This window comes from Saimiri boliviensis, chromosome 1 (genome assembly GCF_048565385.1).
Source record: "Saimiri boliviensis isolate mSaiBol1 chromosome 1, mSaiBol1.pri, whole genome shotgun sequence".
In the NCBI taxonomy this organism is placed as follows: Eukaryota; Metazoa; Chordata; class Mammalia; order Primates; family Cebidae; genus Saimiri; species Saimiri boliviensis.
In genome coordinates, this window is record NC_133449.1 from 44,381,925 (window position 1) to 44,403,205 (window position 21,281).

General features: G+C 38.7%; 1 protein-coding gene across 1 annotated transcript in view; it reads left to right on the forward strand.

Moving 5' to 3' along the window:
• The window catches only part of CAMKMT (calmodulin-lysine N-methyltransferase), a 405,821-nt gene that overhangs the window by 344,422 nt on the left and 40,118 nt on the right, over nt 1-21,281 (forward strand). Inside the window, exon 7 of the mRNA XM_003926755.4 lies at nt 503-569. Within this exon, the coding sequence (XP_003926804.2) occupies nt 503-569 (67 nt within the window). The remainder of the gene's footprint in view (nt 1-502; nt 570-21,281) is intronic.

Sequence of the window (21,281 nt, forward strand, 5' to 3'; positions counted from 1 at the left end):
CTTGCCATGATGATACATCTCACAGGTGATAAAATGCAGCCTAGGAAAGTAAAAGAGCTTTCCCATGGTAAGTTAGCATCCTCCTTCACACCGTACATTCAGCTCTTCTCCTTTCACTGTGCTCATGAAAAGATCAGCCAGGCACAGTGGCTCAGCCTGTTATCCCAGCATTTTGGGAGGATGAGATGGGTGGATTACCTGAGGTTAGAGGTTCGAGACCAACCTGGCGAATGTGGTGAAACCCCATCTCTACTAAAAATACAAAAATTAGTTGGGCGTGGTAGCGCATGCCTGTAGTCCCAACTACTAGGGAGGCTGAGGTGGGAGGATCACTTGAACCCAGCAGGTAGAGGTTGCAGTGAGCCGAGATCACACCACTGCACTCCAGCCTGGGCAACATAGCAAGACCCTGTCAAAAAAAAAAAAATCACTGTTTGTGTACCTTTTTTTCCTTTGGTCAGTTCACAGTCACTGCAGATGCTTTCTTAACTGTGTTCTGTAGATGTGCAAGACATCATCACAAGGAATCAGAAGGCTGGTGTGTTTAAGACCCAGAAACTATCAAGCTGGTAAGATACTTTTTTGCATTAAAACATTCCCATTGAAATTGCTTTTCTTGATACTGTGGATGGTTATTTAAAAAATAATAATAGCTAACATTTATTGAGTACTTATTGTGTTTTAGGTACGGTTTTAAGCACTTTACAAGTATTATCTCACTTAATGCTCACTGGAATACTGTGAGACAGACAGACACTCTCATTATCTCCAATTAACAGATGAGAAAACAAGACACGTATATGAAACACTGGGTTGGGGATGATTTGTGATTATGCAGCATGAGGTTGGGAGACGCTCTGCCTAGGAACTCCTTAGATGGCTCTCCTCCAGTGAGTCTCGGCCTAGGAGCAGTTTTGGCTCCCCAGGGGACTTTTGGCATTCCCTGGAGACATTTTTTTATTGTCTCAACTTGGGAGGAGATAGGGGAGTGTTGCTACTGGCATCTAGTGGCAGAGACCAGGGATTCCACTGAACATCCTATGTTGCATAGGACACCCCCATACAACAAAGAAACATCTGGCCCAGAATGTCAGTAGTGCCAAGACTGAGAAACTGCTCTGTTCCATGATTTTAAAATAGTCTAGATGTCCATTCCCTTGTAGATTCTGTTAATTCTTATACAATCTAGGAGGAATGCTTGCTCTTAACCAAAACAATGGTGTGTTCTGTGATGCTACATTTTATTTTTGCCCTATTGGTAATGGACCTATAGAATAAGTAATCATTTCATAGTTTTCACATGAAATATCTGTATTTGTGCATTTTTTCTCATTCACTTAACCACAGCCTTTATTAGAATAACTCCATGATAAATTAATTTTCTTTATTACTGTGAAGCTGTCATCCTTTGCTATTTTGAATTTTCCCTATGGTGAGGACACTGTCCCACCCCAACTTCCCTGCTTGACTTTTTTTTTTAATTAGATATATAAACTATTCATTAAAAGATAAGGCCTTCAGACTTATTTCTCTTGGACACACCCATGGTACAGCTCCGGCGGCCAGTGGACTTTGTGTACTGGCCTAGGACATGAAAATAGCTACGATGCTTAAAAACAAAAGTGATGACACGTATTGGTGTGAGGCGGTAGAATGGCAATAATTTTTTTCTCTTATGTTAATTGGTGAATTTAAGGAAGTGTCCCTATATATTTTTAAATCCTGCATTAAAATGTTCAGAGTAGGCTGGTGGCACAGGGGACAGCATATTCTGTGTTTCTGATATAAATGAACAAACCAATTCTATTTCCCAGAAAACATGGGGTAGCTTCAGAGAAAGAGAAATCTGCCCTTACCTATGGGGTCCTCATTGTTAGGATAGCCTTTCCTTCACAGTGCAGATGGCCTTATCCTTCTTGAGAGGACTTCATTTTTGGACATGATTTTCAACCTGGTCTTTTAGTTATCAATCAAAAGTGCATTTTCTATGTTGTCCTCATTTACATTTATTTAATGTTTAAGGTCATTTGTGACCATTTGAGTGTATTTCAGCATATGGAATCAGGGAATAATAGATTTTAGCTTCATGCTGTGAAGAGAGATTGTGTTTTTACAAGACATAATGTTGTTTACTGGGTGTTAATAATCACTAATTAATAAACATATCTAGACTTCTAAAATGTTGCATTTTGAGGAATAAAAATGTCAAGGGTTTAACTTATGGAGTGCAATAGTATTTTCTGTCATTTCTTCATAAAATAATTAAGTTACATAAAGAAGCAAAATGTCATTGTTCAACAAAGGACATATCCCAAATGCTTAATACATAGTCTTTGTTCCTATTTTTCTGTTCTCAAAAATGCTATTTCTAGATATATAATTCTGAGATGTACCTGAACATATAGACTGTATATCAGTAATAGTCACATAGAAACCTCCAAGGTGAGAATGGTTTTTTTTTCCTTCTTTATCTCATACTAATTGTGGTCAGTTTCTTTTCTTTTGAGCCCTGTAAACATTTTGTCCAAAGTCTACTAAAGCACTTTCTAGAAAACAGGTGGATGAGTCAATCCTTGAAATGCCTTGATCTTATATTAAGGAGCGACTTGATCACTTAACTGTCAAGAAGCTAAGAGAGATGGCCAACCACTGATGTAATAATCAGTATTCTCCCTCCATCCACTGCTTTCCCACCCATAACCAGTACAATGTGATGAAAGTATTAGTTCCTTGAGAGAAGAAATAAAAGCCATTCACAAAAGAGCTAAGATAGAGTTCAATATTCTTTTTTAGTGCCTCAATGCATATGCAGAATTTCTCCTCCAAATTGGAGGTGTGGGATAACAGTAGCGACAGATAACTAAGAGGTATTTATCATAGCTATAAAGCCCACACGTGAGCCAAATATTTCTGCTATTAAAAAGCACTTCAAAGCTTGACATGAAGTTTGTAACAGCTGAATGTCTCTTGTGACTTCATTTGCAAAGAAGATGTATAAGCTGAAAGGAAAGTCGTGATATGAGAACTATGAGCCTAAGAAATGGTATTTAAAAAAAAAAAAAAAAGCAAGCTGCCCAGAAATTTGACTGGCACCCAAGCTCCTGTTCCCACTATTCTGATGATGTTCTCAGTAACTATCAGTGTTTCTTCTACTGCCAGCTTCTTCCTACTTCTTACACATGGGCAGACCCAAGTTGTGTGGGGCCTGAAACTTATTTTGAGGGCCCACTTAGGAAGAATGAATTCTATTATACCTTTCTTTGATACATTTTACAAAAATATACAACCATGTGAACACATTACTAGGGCTTCTCGAGGGGCCTTAGAAGGGGTTTTGCAGGTAAGAGGCTCTGATGCTGAACCTTCATTAGCTTCATGGTCAATCCACCCCTGCTCTCACAAGCACCTCCATCCTTGCTTAGCTACCAAACGTTCCTGCTTCCTCTACCCATTATTTTAATCGTAGTCTGAAAGACATTGTGGTGAAAGTCTGGAAGCCTTAGCCCTGGCTGAATCTAGGATCCACATACATGAAGCATTGTATTCATTACATCTCAGAGAGCTTAATACAGTCATTTGGTTTATTTATTGTCCATCCATGCAGCCGTCCATTGGTTTAACAAATATGTCCAAAGTACTCTGCCTTTGAGAATATAAATATGCAGTTATCAAAAATAATTCTTGAACAAAGGAAATCATGCTACTAAATATAGCTAGAGGTTGATGAAAGAGCAAGGATATTTACAGCATCTCAATTGTTGGGTTTATCTAAAGCTATCTTCAAAATTGTGACTGTTCAACAAAGAACCATTTGGAGCTTTTGACGTCTACATAGTTCTAGGTCTTCCAGAATTAGTGAATAGCGTCATTCTCTGGTTAATATTAGTTGAGAGTTACAATTTTTATAAGATCCATTAAATTTACCCTGCTGTGATGATCAAAGTAAGTTTCACTTAAGAGCGTATGTATCTTAAGTGTGAAAGTTGCTATGAATTCAGGCTTATGACCTTTATTATTCTTTGATAAACCATGAATTTTAGTACTATGGAACTTATGTTAAGACTTTTTTTATAACCCAAAATTTACCTTTATGTGGGTCCCAAGACTGGTTATCGGTCCCATTGCCCTATTGCTTTTTAAAGATGTATGCCTCCTTTGAGACTCGGTTTCCTTTAGAGGTTAAAATGGGGATGTGTAAAATGATTTTTGAAAGGTATAATCCAACCAAGTGGAATCCAGTGGCTGATTTTCCCAGGCCTTCTGCAGTCTGCCCTCAAATCCACATCTCATCTAGCTTCCGCCCCCTCTTTTGTTCATCCCTCACTTGCCTGCAGACAGATACGATCTCTCCATCTCTCGTCTTTGTGAATCTTGTTTCCCTCCTCTTCACCATCGAAATCCTTCCTTCTGGGATGGCTCCACTACGATTTCCCCCCTGGCTTCTCACACTATTTCAGCCTGCCCTAATCTTTTCTTTCTTTTAATTTCTGCTGCCCTTAGAGTAGTGCCACCATTTAACGTGGCTTATTCTCCTATTGTTCAAAGCATGTTGGCTTTGTTTCCATGTTCACTGGTTTATCTACTCACTGACAAATATTTTGATCACCTTCTGTTTGCCAAGCCCCATTCTAGATGCTAGAGATGGAATAGTAAACAAGACTGGAAAGCCCATGCCTTCTTGAAGTTGATGTCCTAGGGAGAGAAACAGATAATTTTCTTGAAGGCGAGAATTCTGCTTAATATGTTTTTTTACTCCCTGAAGCAATTAGTACACTTTATCCTTGATATATTTATTTATTTATTTATTTATTTTGAAACGGAGTTTCGCTCTTGTTACCCAGGCTGGAGTGCAATGGCGCGATCTCGGCTCACTGCAACCTCCGCTTCCTGGGTTCAGGCAATTCTCCTGCCTCAGCCTCCTGAGTAGCTGGGATTACAGGCACGTGCCACCATGCCCAGCCATTTTTTTGTATTTTTAGTAGAGACGGGGTTTCACCATGTTGACCAGGATGGTCTCGATCTCTTGACCTCGTGATCCACCCGCCTCGGCCTCTCAAAGTGCTGGGATTACAGGCTTGAGCCACCGCGCCCGGCCTATCCTTGATATATGAAAGCTTTTGAATTAGTATTTACAGAACATTTTGAAAGACTTGAGTCCATAAGGCTTATGGAACCAAACAATTTTTAGTAGAGGAAAGTCAAGCTCTAGAGAATCAGACATCCGTTTTTATATCAGATAGCTGACTTTGATTTCAGTGTTGGCCTCTTCTCAGACATGTACATGTAAGAGTCTGTAGACAAACTGACAGTGTGAGTAATTTATCTGTTCTTTGTCAGGTTGAAGAGGAAGGTTAGTAGAAGGTAACTGAGATAAGGAAGCTAAGGGTGCTCTTTAAGAAATTTTCTGATAAAATATACCTGTTAGTGAGTTTTGCTAGAATTATAGTAACAGAATCCTGAAGACCGCTGAGAATTCTAGAGATGCCACACTCCTGTTTCCTTCTGTTGCTCTCTTGATTATGACAAAATGAAATTACTATGTGTACTTTCTGTTACTAACATAACACTGTTGATTTGCTTGACAAGTTTACAGATGGGCTCATATCCTTACTATTTAGTGTTTTGCACCGAGGATACCAACTCTCATAGGAATGTTATCCAGTTTCAGCTGTTTTGATAGAGTTCTCATTTTTTAATTAAAATGAGCCAGATTTTAAAATAGGAGGATACTGTATTTTTAGGGACCCTCTTAAGCTACAGTCAATTAAAAATTAAGGCCTTTTCTTTTAGAATAACATTGTATTGATTCTTTGGATTTGCCCACTTCGACTCTTTACTGAGGTCAAAATCTTGCTACCAAAAATAGCCCAGGTTCTGTATTGATAGCCAGGTATGCAAGTCAGACTACTGCATTCTCTGTGAAAATGTCTTCTAGTTTTAAAAGAGAAATCCTTCCCCCTTCACGGAATTTTATATCACAGAAATTACCTTTCAATAAAAATGTTTTTATTTTCAAAGGAGTTCTACACTTAAAAATAGAGCCGTCTTAAAAAAATTTTTTGAGAGAATGGCCACATGATAAATATTGTTAAAACAATCATTTTTTTTTTACCTTAAGAATGGACATTAAGCCGGGCACGGTGGCTCAAGCCTGTAATCCCAGCACTTTGGGAGGCCGAGGTGGGTGGATCACGAGGTCAAGAGATCGAGACCATCCTGGTCAACATGGTGAAACCCCATCTCTACTAAAAATACAAAAAATTAGCTGGGCATGGTGGCGTGTGCCTGTAATCCCAGCTACTCAGGAGGCTGAGGCAGGAGAATTGCCTGAACCCAGGAGGCGGAGGTTGCGGTGAGCCGAGATCGCGCCATTGCACTCCAGCCTGGGTAACAAGAGCGAAACTCCATCTCAAAAAAAAAAAAAAAAAAAAGAATTGACATTAGTTAGATTTTAATATTTTGCTATTATAAACAATGCTGTACTGAGACACATCTTTACATAAATTATAATTTGCAAGTGTGTCTACACAACACATTTTCAGAAGTGGATTGTGTCTATTTGTACAACCCTACCAAACTTCATAAGTTTTGTCACTATAACTGTGTAATATATTTTCATATTTCATAGTTACTAAGAACTTGACATTTTAAAAACTTGGAGTCTTTCTATTCATGAACAGGTATTCTCGTTTTAAGTTTTTAGAGGTGTTTCACTAGCATTTTTGTTTCTCTTAAGTTTACTTTTAGAAACTATCTTTTTGTTGGTCTTATAAATACAATTTTTTCTTCCATTGTATTTTCTACTTCCATTATGTTTTGCTATGGAGTTTGATAAAGTAAACTTTAATCACCTCAGTGGTTTATTGTTTTGAATATTTTGCAGGTTTTTCCTCTTGAGTTTTCCAATAAACAGTCACATCATCTATAAATGATGAGAATTGTAACTTCTGATTCTCATATCTCCTTTTTCTGTCTCTTGTATAATTTTATTGGATAAAAATTTCCACAATGATTATTAAATAATAGGCATCTATGAGTGAGTCTGACTTTGTGGGAATCTACTAATTTTTCACCATTAATTATGCATTCGCTTTTGAGTTGAGATATATATGATATTTTTTATCTTCTTAAAATTTCTTAAGAGATGTCATCACAAGCACATATGGAACTTTAGCAGGTATCTTTTCAGCATCTGTGGAGATGTTCAAATTGCTTTTCTTATTTTGCTTATGACAAAGCATATCAACAGGTTTCCTAATACTAAAACATCTCTGTATATCTAGTAGTTACTTGGTCACGGTGTCTTAATTCTTCTTTTAATATGCTTTTGTATTCTTATAACATTATCTGAGATTTTTTTAAATTACAACTTTATTGAGATATAATGCACTTACTATACAAGTCACCTACTTAAAGCATATACAGTTAAATGGCTTTTAGTTTATTCACAGAGCTGTGCAACTATCACAATATTCCATTTCCATTTGGCCAAAAGAAAGCTCATACTTGGCCAGACATGCTGGCTGACACCTATAATCCCAGCACTTTTCGGGTCCAAGGTGGGAGGATCACTTGAGCCCAGGAGTTCAAGACCAGCCTGGGCAACATAGTGAAACCCCATCTCTTAAAAAAGAAAAGAAAGGAAAAAAGAGAGGAAAAGAAAAGGAAAGGAAAGAAACATGACACTCATCCCCTTTCCCCACTGCTTCTCCCTTCCAGGGATAAGCAACCACTAATCTATGTTCTGTTGCTGTGCCTTTGCTTATTCTGGATATTTCATGTAAATGAATATAATATGCGGTCTTTCACTTATTACTGGAATCTATCGCTTACAATAGAGTTTTTAAGGTTATTCATGTGTAGCATGTAACAGGACATTTGTCATTTTTATGGCTGAGTACCATTCCATTGTATGGATACACCGCACTTTATCCATTCAACAGCTGATGGACATTGAAATGTTTCCATTTCTTTTTAACTATTCTAGGTAATGCTGCTATGAACATTTGTGTACACATTTTTGTGACAAGTTTTATTTCTCTTGGGTTTATATGGTCACATGGTAACTCTATATTTAACCTTCTGAAGACCTGCCAGACTATTTTTCAAAGTGGTTGAATCACTTTACATTTTCTACCAAAAAGTATATGATGTTTTCTGAGCTGTGTGCATTGTCATCAGTAAAATTGGTCCAGAATTTACTTTATTGTGCAATCTTTGTCTGATTTTTAAATAGCACTGACATGATAGCTGTTTAAAAGAATTTGGAAGTTTTTCTTATCTTTTGAACCACCTCTTAGTGGGTCACCCTACATTGCTACCATAATTCTAGATCAGAACAGTTTTTACCCCATTATTTTGTATGTGATATTTTGAGATATACTAGCAAGAAAGAATGAAATTTCATTGAAAAATGCACTGCACTTGAAAGTATGTAAGTTTGAAACATAAAAAGGAATAAAAAATAAATGAAAACACCAAAAAGCAGTAAATAATTTTGTGATTTCATCTGAGGTAGTATATAATTGTAATTTCTAGTCCATTCATTCTGATATTTTGTTGTCACTTTGTTTTGCTGCCATTTAAGTTAATCAGCTGCTGTAGGATCAGGGATATTTGAAATGGAAAATACAATTAGTAAAATAATTAGCACCTTTCATTTCAAGATCTTGAAACCCTTACTGGTATTCTTTAACCAGTGCAGAATATACTGGTCCCCAACATGAGGGGGATCTGAATGTTAGGAAAATATCCCTCTTTTGGACTCTGAAAGAAGTTTATTTCAGCTAAATTCCAAACAAAAACACAGAGCTGGGATCAGCTTTAAAGTCAGTCCAGAAAAATGTAAGTGATAAGATGAAACAACAGTTCTCAGACTTCATCCTTAGAATCATTTGTAGAGCTTGTTACGGCACACATTCTTGCGCCGCACACCCTGAGAGACTGAGGCAGGCCTGGGTTTTGCATTTCTGACAGGTAACTCTGATGTCTGATCTGAAGCCCTCAATGGAAACCACCAAACTAAAGTTCTCTCTGAGAGTTTCTCATTCAATTCTGCAGTGTTCCATTGCTTGAAAGTTGTTCAGATTTCCATTCATTAAAGCCACTTCCATTCACTGTATTCTCTTGCTTATTTTATAGATGTTATGCACTTACAAAGAAAGGAAAGGGCCTGACTTACAGTCAGCCCTCCGTTGTCTGGAATTAATTAATCGTGTAGGTCTTCTGAGGTAAACATTTCATTGAGACCTCATTTTACTTCCCCCTTTGCCTTTCTCCAAGCATTCTTCCTAGTCCGAAAATGTAAAATAATTTTGTTTCATGATAAAATCAACAAAGTTGATCAGATGATCTGTTTCAAGGAATTTATATATGTGAAATCCTGTTTTGGTTAACCTATGATGTTGCTTCCTTCTCTGAGATAAGGGAAGTGTTCTTTTATCTCGGCTCACCGCAACCTCCGCCTCCTGGGTTCAGGCAATTCTCCTGCCTCAGCCTCCTGAGTAGCTGGGATTACAGGCATGCACCACCATGCCCAGCTAATTTTTTGTATTTTTAGTAGAGACGGGGTTTCACCATGTTGACCGGGATGGTCTCGATCTCTTGACCTCGTGATCCACCCGCCTCGGCCTCCCAAAGTGCTGGGATTACAGGCTTGAGCCACCGTGCCCAGCGGGAAGTGTTCTTAATCAAGTCTGTCTTTGGGGCAACTGTTACTTCTCTGGAGTGCCACTTTAAAATTCTCTTTTGAAAATAAAGAAATGTGATGCTTGGGATTAAAGTCTAGGACTGTGGTTAAAGAATGTTCTAGTCAGGTGCAATGGCATGTGCCTATAGTCCCAGCTACTAGGGAGGCTGCAGCGGGAGGATTGCTTGAGGCCAGGAGTTCAAAGCTGTAGTGTGCCATCTTCATACCTGTGAATAGCTACGGTACTCCAGCCTGGGCAATACAGCAAGATCCCCTCTCTTAATTTTTTTTTTTTTTTTTTTTGCACTCTGTCTCCCAGGCTGGAGTGCAGTGGTGTGATCTCGGCTCACTGCAGCCTCCACCTTCTGGGTTCAAGCAGTTCTCTGCCTCAGCCTCCCAAGTAGCTGGGATTACAGGCACCTACCACCATGCCCAACTAATTTTTGTATTTTTAGTAGAGACAGGGGTTTCACCATCTTGGCCTGGCTGGTGTTGAAATCCTGACCTCGTGATCCACCCGTCTCGGCTTCCCAAAGTGCTGGGATTATAGGCATGAACCACCGTGCCCAGCCTTAAAACATTTTTTAAAGAATATTCTAAATGTAAATTGATAAAAGTAGAGATCTTCTGAAACAAGATTTTCAAAGTGATTCATGACCCATCATCACTTGTGTGCTAAGTTTAAAAACATCGGTTTCCAGACATCATATAAACCTTGCTGAAGCAAACTCCATAGAGTTGAGGTTCCTTTGAGCAACTCCACGTTTGAGCAATCTGACATTTGAATAACCTTCTCAGGTGATTCTAATATATCTGAAGCACAGAGCACACTTTGTGAAGCCCATTTTATATCTCTGGATTGTTGCTTGGATGAGTAAACTGAAAGCACGAGAGTGAATCCGTGGATAGCCTGTTTGTCATTAGAAGACGTATTTTTTTTTACTCTCATGTGAGGGCTTTACTCCCCATGTTGGACTCTGAATTTCTGTGGTATCATCTTAAAGGTGTGACCTCGGTGGAAAGAAGAAAGTTGTATAAATAAGAAAGTAATTCTGATTGGTTTCTTGTCTGCATCACAGCTTTGATTTGTTGGGATTCAACAAGAAGCACGCATTGGAGGTGGACAGGCATGAGGGGATAGTCCAGCCACAGTGCTCAACCGGAAGTGGGCTGCATGTCCACCTCTGCACTGTTTGCAATGGTATGGGACATTTTGGTTTTATTGTCACATTAGCTAAAGTGTTATTATAGTACTGAGAAGAGCAGGGACTGTAAATATGCTGCAATGCAAAGGGACAGTTCACCACAATGAAGAATTGTCCCGTTCCAATTGTTGAGACTATCCCAGTTAAGAAATACTAGTTCCAGACTAGATGAGAAATGGAGATCCAGAAACATTCCTTGGCTCTCTTTTATAGCATTGTCTTGCTCTCTGGACGTGTGTGTGTGTGTGTGTGTGTGTGTGTGTGTGTGTGTGCGCGCGCGCGCGCGTGTGTTTATGCATGCATGTGATCGCAGTCTTACATACATTCTTCTTTAAATAATGGCATGAAATTGATTTCACTAAAGAATAAAAGGGGTTTTTTTTCCCTAAAATGTTTTGCTTAGCTGATATTCTAGTCTAGCTTATATTATTCAGTTCAGTGCAATGAAATATAATTTAGTGTCTGCTGTATGTAAGGCACTGTGACGGGCTTTTTGTGGATAATAAAGATGATTAAGGTGACGTTTCTGCCCTTAGTAGTCTCAAGATGTCCACACAAGAGATGGACACTTCCCCAGCTACCAAATTTCAAGACAGAGTCTGCTCTAATTGAGTTAACCATGCGATGTGAGTATAAAGAGCTCTGCCAGGTCAAGGTGGAAGGATCTGAGAAAGCTTCATGAAGGAGGTGGACCTTGAGCTGTGATCTGGCAAATTAAAGATAATGAAAGAAAAGAAGCTTAAGTGGGCATTCCAAGTATAGAAAGCAGGGAGGCAATAACCAAAGATGTAGAAGAAGAAAAGACGTGTCCAGGCAAATGTAGCTATTTGTGATAAATAGGGAGAGGCTAGAAGCAGAAAGACCAGTTGAGAAATCACACTGGGGTGGAAGGGGAGATGAATGGGACAGAGCACATGAAGAGACTTCTGCGGTTTCAAGAGAAGTTCTATTTCTTTTTTTTTTTTTTTCAACTCTTATTTTAGATACAGGGAGTACATGTACAGATTTGTTACATGAGAATATTGCACGATGCTGGGATTTGGAGTAGGGATCCCATCACCCAGGTAGTGAACATAGTATCTGATAGGTAGTTTTTAAAATCTGCTCCCCTGCAACCCTCCAGTAGTCTACAATGTCTGTTGTTCACACATATTTCTATCCATGCGTGCTGAATGTTTAGCTCCCACTTATAAGTGAGACTATGTGGTATTTGGTTTTCTGTGCCTTTTTGGTAGAATGATGTTTTCTTTTGGGTGTATACCCAGTAATGGGATTGCTAGGTTGAATGGTAGCTCTGTTTTAAGTTCTTTGAGAAATTTTCAGACTGCTTTCCACAGTGGTTGGACTAATTTATATTCCTATCAACAGTGTATAATCATTCCCTTTTCTCCACAGCCTCGCCAGCATCTGTTGTTTTTTGACTTTTTGAGAATAGCCATTCTGACTGGTGTGAGATGGTATCTTACTGTGATTTTGATTTCCTTTCTCTGGTGATTAGTGATGCTGGGCATTTTTTATATGTTTGTTGGCCACTTAGTGTGTCTTCTTTTGAGAAGTGTCTGTTCACATCATTTGCCCTTGTTTAAAAGAGGTTATTGTTTTTTGCTTATTAAGTTCCCTATAGATTCTAGATATTATGCCTTTACTGTATGCATAGTTTACAAATAGCTTCTCCCATTCTGTAGACTGTTCGTTTACCCTGCTGATAGTTTCTTTTGATATACAGAAGCTCTTTCATGTAATCAGGTTGTTCTTGTCTATTTTTATTTTTATTGCAATTGCTTTTGGAGACTTAGCCAAAACTTCTTTGCCAAGGTTGGTGTCAGGAGAGTATTTCCCAGGTTGTCTTCCAGAATTTTTGTAGTTTGAGCTCTTACATTTAAATCTGTAATCCATTTTGATTTAATTTTTGTAATCCATTTTTGATTTACTGGTGATAGGTAGGGGTCCAATTTTATTCTTTTGCATATGGTTAGCCAGTTATCTCAACACCATTTATTGAACAGGGTGTCCTTTCCCCCTTGCTTGTTTTTGTCAGCCTTGATGAAGATCAGATGGTTGCAGATGTGCAGCTTTATTTCTGAGGTTTCTATTCTGTTATATTGGTCTGTGTGTCTGTTTTTATGCCAGTACTAAGCTGTTTTGGTGACTGTGGCTTTAATGGATAGCTTGAAGTCAGTAGTGTGATGCGCCTGGCTTTGTTCTTTTCGCTCAGGATTGTTTTGGCTATTTTTTGTTTGTTTGTTTCCATATAAATTTTAGAGTTGCTTTTTTTCTAATTCTATGAATAATGACATTGGTAATTTGATAGGAATGGCATTGAATCTGTAAATTGCTTTGGGCGGTATGGCCATTTTTACAACATTGACTCTTCCAATCCATGAGCCTGAAATGTTTTTCCATTTATTTGTGTTGTCTCTGATTTCTTTCAGCAGTTTTTATAGTTCTCCTTGCAGAGATTTTTTTACCTCCTTGGTTAGCTGTATTCCTAGATATTTCATTTTCTTTGTGGCTAATTGAAGTGGGATTGTGTTCCTGATTTCATTCTCAGCCTGGACATTGTTGGTGTAAAGAAATGCTACTGATTTTTCTACATTGATTTTGTATCCTGAAGCTTTACTAAAGTCATTTATCAATTATAGGAGCCTTTTGGCAGAGTCTTTAGGGTTTTCTAAGTATAGAATCATACCAACAGCAAAGAGAGATAGTTTGACTTTTTATTTGGATGCCTTTTATTTCTTTCTCTTTGCTGATTGCTCTACCTAGGACTTCTAGTACTATACTGAATAGAAGTGGTGAGACTGGACATCCTTGTCTTGTTCCAGTTCTCAAGGGGAATGGTTGGAGCTTTTACCCATTCAGTATGATGTTTGCTGTGGGGTTGTCATATATCGCTCTTATTATTTTGAGATGTGTTCCTTCTGTGCTTAGTCTGTTGAGGTTTTTTTTTTTTTTTTTTTTTTTTTATCATGAAGGGACATTGGAACTTATCAAAACCTTTTTCTGCATCTATTGAGATGATCATATGGTTTTTGCTTTTGATCCTGTTTATGTGGCGAAACACATTTATTGATTTACATATGTTTGTTCGTTTTTTTAGAGACAGGGTTTTACTTTGTCACCCAGGCTGGAGTGCAGTGGTGTGAGCATGGCTCACAGCAGCCTCAACCTCTCGGGGGTCAAACAATCCTCCTTCCTTAGCCTCCCAAGTAGATGAGACTATAGATGTGTGCTACCACACCAGGCTAATTTTTTCTTTTATGTAGAGACAGGATCTAGTTTTTGTGCCCAGGCTGGTCTTGAACTCCTGCACTCAAGCAATCCTCCTGCCTCAGCCTCCCAAAGTGCTGGGATTACAGGTGTGATCCAGTAAAACCAGCTGTTTTGTGTATGTTGCACCAGGCTTGCATCCCAGGAATAAAGCCTACTTGATCATGGGGTATTAACTTTTTGATGTGGTGCTAGATTCAATTTGCTAGTATTTTGCTGAGGATTTCTGTGTCTATGTTTATGAGGGATATTGGTCTGAAGTTTCCTTTTATCATTGTGTCTTTGCTAGAAATTGGTATCAAGCTGATGCTGGCTTTGTAGAGTGAGTTAGGGAGAAGCTCCTCCTCCTCAATTTTTTGGATAGTTTCAGTAGGATTGGTATCAGTTCTTCTTTGTATGTCTGGAAGAATTCACTGTGAATCCATCTGGTCCAGGGCAGTTTTTGGTTGTAGGTTATTATTGACTTAATTTCAGAAGTTGATATTGGCCTATTCAGGGTTTCCATCTCTTCCTGATTCAATCTTGGGAGACTGTGTGCTTCCAGGAATTTATCCATTTGCTCTAAATTTTCTAATTTGTGTGGGTAGAGTGAGTTGTAAATAGTAGTCTCTGAGGATCCTTTGCATTTCTGTGGGATCAGTTGTAATGTCACCTTTGTCATTTCTGATTGTACTTATTTGAATCTTTTATTTCTTTTTGTTTGTTAAGATAACTAGGGCGTCTATCAGTCTTATTATTATTATTTTTATTTTTATTTTTTGAAGAACCAACTCTTGGTTTCATTGATCTTTTGTATGGATTTCCTATTTCTTAATCTGGGTGGTGGTTACAAGGGTGTTTGCCTGATAATAATTAAAGCATGTATTTATTCCATGTGATTTACTGTGTCTTATTTCACGATACAACATGTCTTTTGTTTTTTTGTTTTGTTTTTTGTTTTTTAAAAAAAGCCATTTAGTAGTTCCAGAGAGAGAAAAAGAGGTATTCTAAGACTGAATGACAGTGGAAAATGGTGAGCAAATATGGAGTCATTCCAGAGAAGTGACTGTATGTAGAATGTAAAATAGAGGCAGAGTAAGAGATAGTCATCTGAAAATTTACATTTGAGGTGGCTGTAGAACAGATATGTGACAGTAACTATAAGAGGTTAGAAATAAAAGTTCAAGTCGCAGAAAAATATTGTGCTACAAGATTTGGAGATCAAAATCAAGTGATCAGAATATAACTATGGAAATTGGGAAGTCAGAAGAGAAGATGGCCAAGGACAGAATCTTAGAAAATGTCTGTGTGTAAACAGCAGTAAAAAGAGCCAGAAAGGGATACTAAGAAGGGACTGGAGGGCTCAGAGTGGTATGCATAATACCACTTTGCAACTGAAGAAGTACAGGAAAGCATTTCAAGGAGAGTGTGGTCAGCTGGTACAGATTACTGAAGGTAAAGCAGATTGCAAAGCAGTACAGTAACTGTTGGAAGAAAGATCATATCACAAGGGCAGGTGAAGCAATGGGAGCGTCCACTCCCATAAGAATGTTGGTGGTGGCCAGGTGGGGTGGCTCACACCTGTAATCCCAGCACTTTGGGAGGCTGAGGTGGGTGGATAATGAGGTCAGGAGTTCAAGACCAGCCTGGTCAAGATGGTGAAACCCCTTCTTTACTAAAAATACAAAAAAAAATTTAGCAGGGCATGGTGGTGGGTGCCTGTAATCCCAGCTACTGAGGAGGCTGAGGCAGAGAATTGCTTGAACCCAGGAGTTAGAGGTTACAGTGAGCCAAGATTGCGCTGCTACACTCCAGCCTGGGCAACAGAGTAAGACTCCATCTCAAAAAAAAATGAAAATAAAAATAAAATAAAGAATGTTTTGGCAAACGGAAAGAAATTCTGTGTGTGCTAAGGGGAAGCTGACTGAGAATAGCTGAGCATGTGAGCAGGCAAGCCAGTACAGCCAAGAAAGAAGAAAGAAGTGGAGACAAGAAAGGGAGCTATTTGATGAGGCAAGGACCTAGATGAGGGCTTCTCCAAGTGTGGCCCCCTGCCCAGCACCATCAGCGTCAGTTGTATACCTGTTGGAATGCATATTCCAAGGCCCTGCCCCAGACCTACTGAATCGGAAACTCTGCAGTTGAAGCTCAGGAATCTGTATTTCAACAGACTAAGAATTATGATATATGCTGAAGTTTCAAAACCACTGACCTACAGGGAAGAGGAAGGGGTGGCTTTATCCAGCACACAGATGGAGAATCTCTCCTTAATGAGAAGAGGGACTCTACTTCCTTTTAGACAAGAGGAAAGGAGAAAAAGAAGAAGAGGAAAAAGATGGTGTCAGATAGGTAGCCTCAGTTTCTGTGTAAGGTCATCTGCTGAGAACAGAGTTGGGATATTTGGGGAGCGTAAAACGTGAGTGTGTTTATTTCAACCTCCAAGTCCTGGCCTCTTCTTTAGGCTTTGTCTAACATCTCCTCTTGCTTCTTCATTCCCCATCTAGATCCTACCTGTAAGATCACATGCAGTTCCACCTTCTTCAGGATACCTTCCCCAACTTGTCCAGTCCACAGTGATGACTCCTTTGTTGGTACCTTACTTACATAGGGCCATCTGTAATTCTTCTGTTTCACTAGAATGTCTTGACTGTATGTTTCTTTTGACTATTATAATTTTGCTACTTGAGGAACATGTCCTGATAGTACTGCTGCTCATAGCATCCACTGAGGTTTCAATAACATTTATAGATAGATAACTCCCAAATTAGGAAGTCAGCAGATCGAGATCCCCTTTCATTCTGAGTTTTTAATTCCAGATTTAGATGGTGTCCTTTTCCCTAAGTGTTTAAAACACTTTCTTATAGAGGCTTCTACCATATGGAAATTTAAAACTCTATAAAAGATTAGGAAAAACGGAGGGGAAAGCAGCAAATAGGAAATTATTTGAGAGAAGAGAAGTAATTCACTGGTTTCGGTAAACACTGTAAATGACTTGAATGGGCTCTCTGCAAGAGTGAGCTGTGCCAATATAGACTTTGAAAAGTGATATGAAAGAAACTGTGGAAAAGGCTACTGGAATCCTCTTTGAAGAACGCCTATAATATCCATGCAAAGAACATGGCTGCCTTCCCTACTGCTGGTGTGATAGCTTGTTTTCGAAGTTCATTACATTTAGCAAGCATGATTGAGAATTCTTTAAGTGCATTACTTTCACAAATACACAAAAAACTACCTTTTTAACAGCAGAGTTTAAAACCAGGACCTGGCCAGGTGCAGTGGCTTAGGCCTGTAATCCCAGCATTTTGAGAGGCCGAGGCAGGTGGATCACCTGAGGCTAGGAGTTCAAGACCAGCATGGCCAATATGGTGAAACCCTGTCTCTACTAAAAGTACAAAAATTAGCCAGGTGTAGTAGCACACGCCTGTAATTCCAGCTACTAGGGAGGCTGAGGCAGGAAAATTGCTCGAACACAGGGGTCAGAGGTTGCAAGTGAAGGGGGATCGTGCCGCTGCACTCCAACAGAGTGCCACTGGGCAACAGAGCGAGACTCCACCTCAAACAAACAAACAAACAAAAACCAGGACTCACTCTCCTGCAACCAGGAGTCTGAAAATATAGTTAGCCAGGCACGGTGGCTCAAGCCTGTAATCCCAGCACTTTGGGAGGCCGAGGCGGGTGGATCACGAGGTCGAGAGATCGAGACCATCCTGGTCAACATGGTGAAACCCCGTCTCTACTAAAAATACAAAAAAATTAGCTGGGCATGGTGGCGCGTGCCTATAATCCCAGCTACTCAGGAGGCTGAGGCAGGAGAATTGCCTGAGCCCAGGAGGCGGAGGTTGCGGTGAGCCGAGATCGCACCATTGCACTCCAGCCTGGGTAACAAGAGCAAAACTCCATCTCAAAAAAAAAAAAAAAAAGAAAAAAGAAAATATAAAGTTAAACGAAGAAATACTAAACATGAGCATATGAGAAAATAAATTATTTAAATCTCTGTAGGGAGAGTTATCTGTGATCACTGGAATGAAATACAAATTAGGGTGAACCTGTTTGACATTAGGTTTTGATACAAACTTGAAACAGAGACTCATTGTTTGAGAAATTCTTTTAGTGTTAGTTTTGCATCACAAGGTAAAAATCCTATCAGAAATTGACGTGGTTTTGTTTTTCAGATTAAAACCTCAAACTAAAAGCCAGAATGAAAGGACTTAAGTTAGTACAAGAATAAGGGAAGGAAAACTAATATTTCTTGAGCACCTATAATGTGTTTTCATTTACTCCATCTTATTCAATTCTTAATCAGTCCTGTGATGCAAGTCTTACTGTAAGTTTTTTTTTTTTTGTTGTTTTTGTTTTTAATAACAGATGAGGACAATGATACTCAGCATCTTTCAGCTTCACTGGCTTTTGTTTGAACTCAGAGCTAGCTAGCTACAAAGCCTATGCATTCTTTCTGCTATACTATACCAGTTAAACTTCACAGATTTGCCATGCCCATAGCTGTTAAGATTTTTCTTTATTTTAAAAATTAGAGACAGGATCTTGCTCTGTCATCCCGGCTGGAGTACAGTGGCCAGACCATAGCTCACTGTAACCTTGAACGCCTAGGCTCAAGTGATCCTCCTGTCTCAGACTCCTGAGTAGCTAGGACAACAGGTACATACCACCACACCTGGCTAATTTTTAAATCTTTTGTAGAGACAGGGGTCTTGCTATGTTGCCCAGGCTGGTCTCAAACTTTTGGCCTCAAGCAATGCTCCCACCTTGGCCTCTTAAAGTGCTAGGATTCTAGGCATGAGCCATAGTGCCTAGCCAAGATTTTTCTAAAACATGGAGAATTCTATGATTATTGACTTTGTAATATTTCTGTTTACAAAATTGAATTTCACTTTATAATGAATTTTGAATGGAAATAAAATTTTAATATTGTGAAGAAATAACATGTAGAGAATATAAATTTTCCTTTGGTGTCAGTATACTTGCAAGTAACATCTTGACATAATTTGATGTCTAGTGAACCATCCTTTACATGTTTCCACACATGAATGTTATGCGTTAGATGTTAAAACTTTTTTTTTTTTTTTTTGAGACAGAGTTTCGCTCTTGTTACCCAGGCTGGAGTGCAATGGCATGATCTCGGCTCACCGCAACCTCCGCCTCCTGGGTTCAGGCAATTCTTCTGCCTCAACCTCCTGAGTAGCTGGGATTACAGGCACGCGCCGCCATGCCCAGTTGTTTTTTGTATTTTCAGTAGAGACGGGGTTTCACCATGTTGACCAGAATGGTCTCGATCTCTTGACCTCATGATCCACCCGCCTCGGCCTCCCAAAGTGCTGGGATAACAGGCTTGAGCCACCACGCCTGGCTGGTAAAACTTATATAGATAAGGGTCCTACTTCTGTGTGCCCTGCTCTTTTTCAGAAAGCATTTTCTGTTTAGTTTGTTTAAAAAACAGTTTTGTAGGGACTATCGGCACATGTCACTATACCCAGCTTGGAGATTTAATTTGAATTTCCCTAGTGACTAATGATGTTGAATGTCTTTTCATCTGTTTATTTGCCATTCATATATCTTCTCTGGTGAAGTGTCTGTTCAAATGCTTTGCCTATTTTTTTTTTTTTTTTTTTTTTTGAGATAGAGTTTCGCTCTTGTTACCCAGGCTGGAGTGCAATGGTGCGATCTCGGCTCACTGCAACCTCCGCCTCCTGGGTTCAAGCAATTCTCCTGCCTCAGCTTCCTGAGTAGCTGGGATTACAGGCACGCGCCACCATGCCCAGCTAATTTTTTGTATTTTTAGTAGAGACGGGGTTTCACCATGTTGACGAGGATGGTCTCGATCTCTCGACCTTGTGATCCATCCGCCTCAGCCTCCCAAAGTGCTGGGATTACAGGCTTGAGCCACCGCGCCCGGCCACTTCGCCTATTTTTTAAACAGCTAGGTTGCTTATTATTTTTTTTTTAATCATTGACATACTCTGAGAGTTCTTTGTATGTTCTGGATATAAGCGCTGTATCAGATACTGTATATGATTTGCCATTTTTATTCCAGCCTACAGCTTGTCTTTTTGTTCTCCTCACAGGATTTTTCAAAGTGCAAATGTTTTTAATTTTAATAAAGTCTAATTTACCAATTTGTTCTTTTAAAGATCATGACTCTTACGTGTGTCTAAGAAATCTTTGCTTAACTCAAGGTTACAAAGATTTTCTCCTGCATTTTCATCTACAAGTTTTATAGTATTAGGTTTTACATTTAGGTTTATGACTAATTTTGTATCAGTATTTGCATATGGTGTGAGATACAGATTGAAGTTCTGCTTTTAAAAAATGAATATTCAGTTGTTAAACATCTTATCATCCTTTGCCCACCGAATTGCCTCCATTTACTTAGGTCTGATTTAATTTCTCTCATCCCTTGTCAGAATTATCTTTAAGTGTTTCATATTGTTATGCTATTATCAACAGTATGGTTTTTTAATGCTGTTGTAAATGGTATAAAATTGGAAATTCCGACTTCCAATTATTTGTTGATTTTATGATTCTTGTACATTGATCTTGTATCCCACAATCCTACTAAACTCACTTACTAGTTCTAGAAACTTATTTTTGTATATTCCTTTATACAAAAAGGGACTATAATCTCCAGTGCAGTGTTGAAGAATGAAAGAAAACATACTTTTCTTATGCCTGATGTTAGGGAGAAAGCATCAGGTCTTTTGTTATTAAGTGTGACGTTAACTACAAGTCTTTCATAGATGACATTTTTCAGGCCGAAGAATTTCCTTTCTGTTTTTAGGTTGCTAAAAGTTTTTAGCAGGAATAGACATTAAACTTTATCAGAAGCATTTTCTGCCTTTATTGAGATGATCATATGGTTTTTCTTTTTTGGCTTGCTAATATGGTAGATTATATTGATCAATTTTCAAATGTTAAACCAATCTTCTTATATTCTTAAGATCAACTCCACTTGATCATGATGCATTGCCATATATGTTCATATGCATATTATGGAAAACTTTGGGTATGTTGTATTAATATTCCACAAATATTATCCTCTTAATATTTATGGAATCTGTATGGCACCTCTCTTATTCATGATGTCGGTGACTTATGTCTTCTCCCTTTTTTCCTGATAAGTTGGG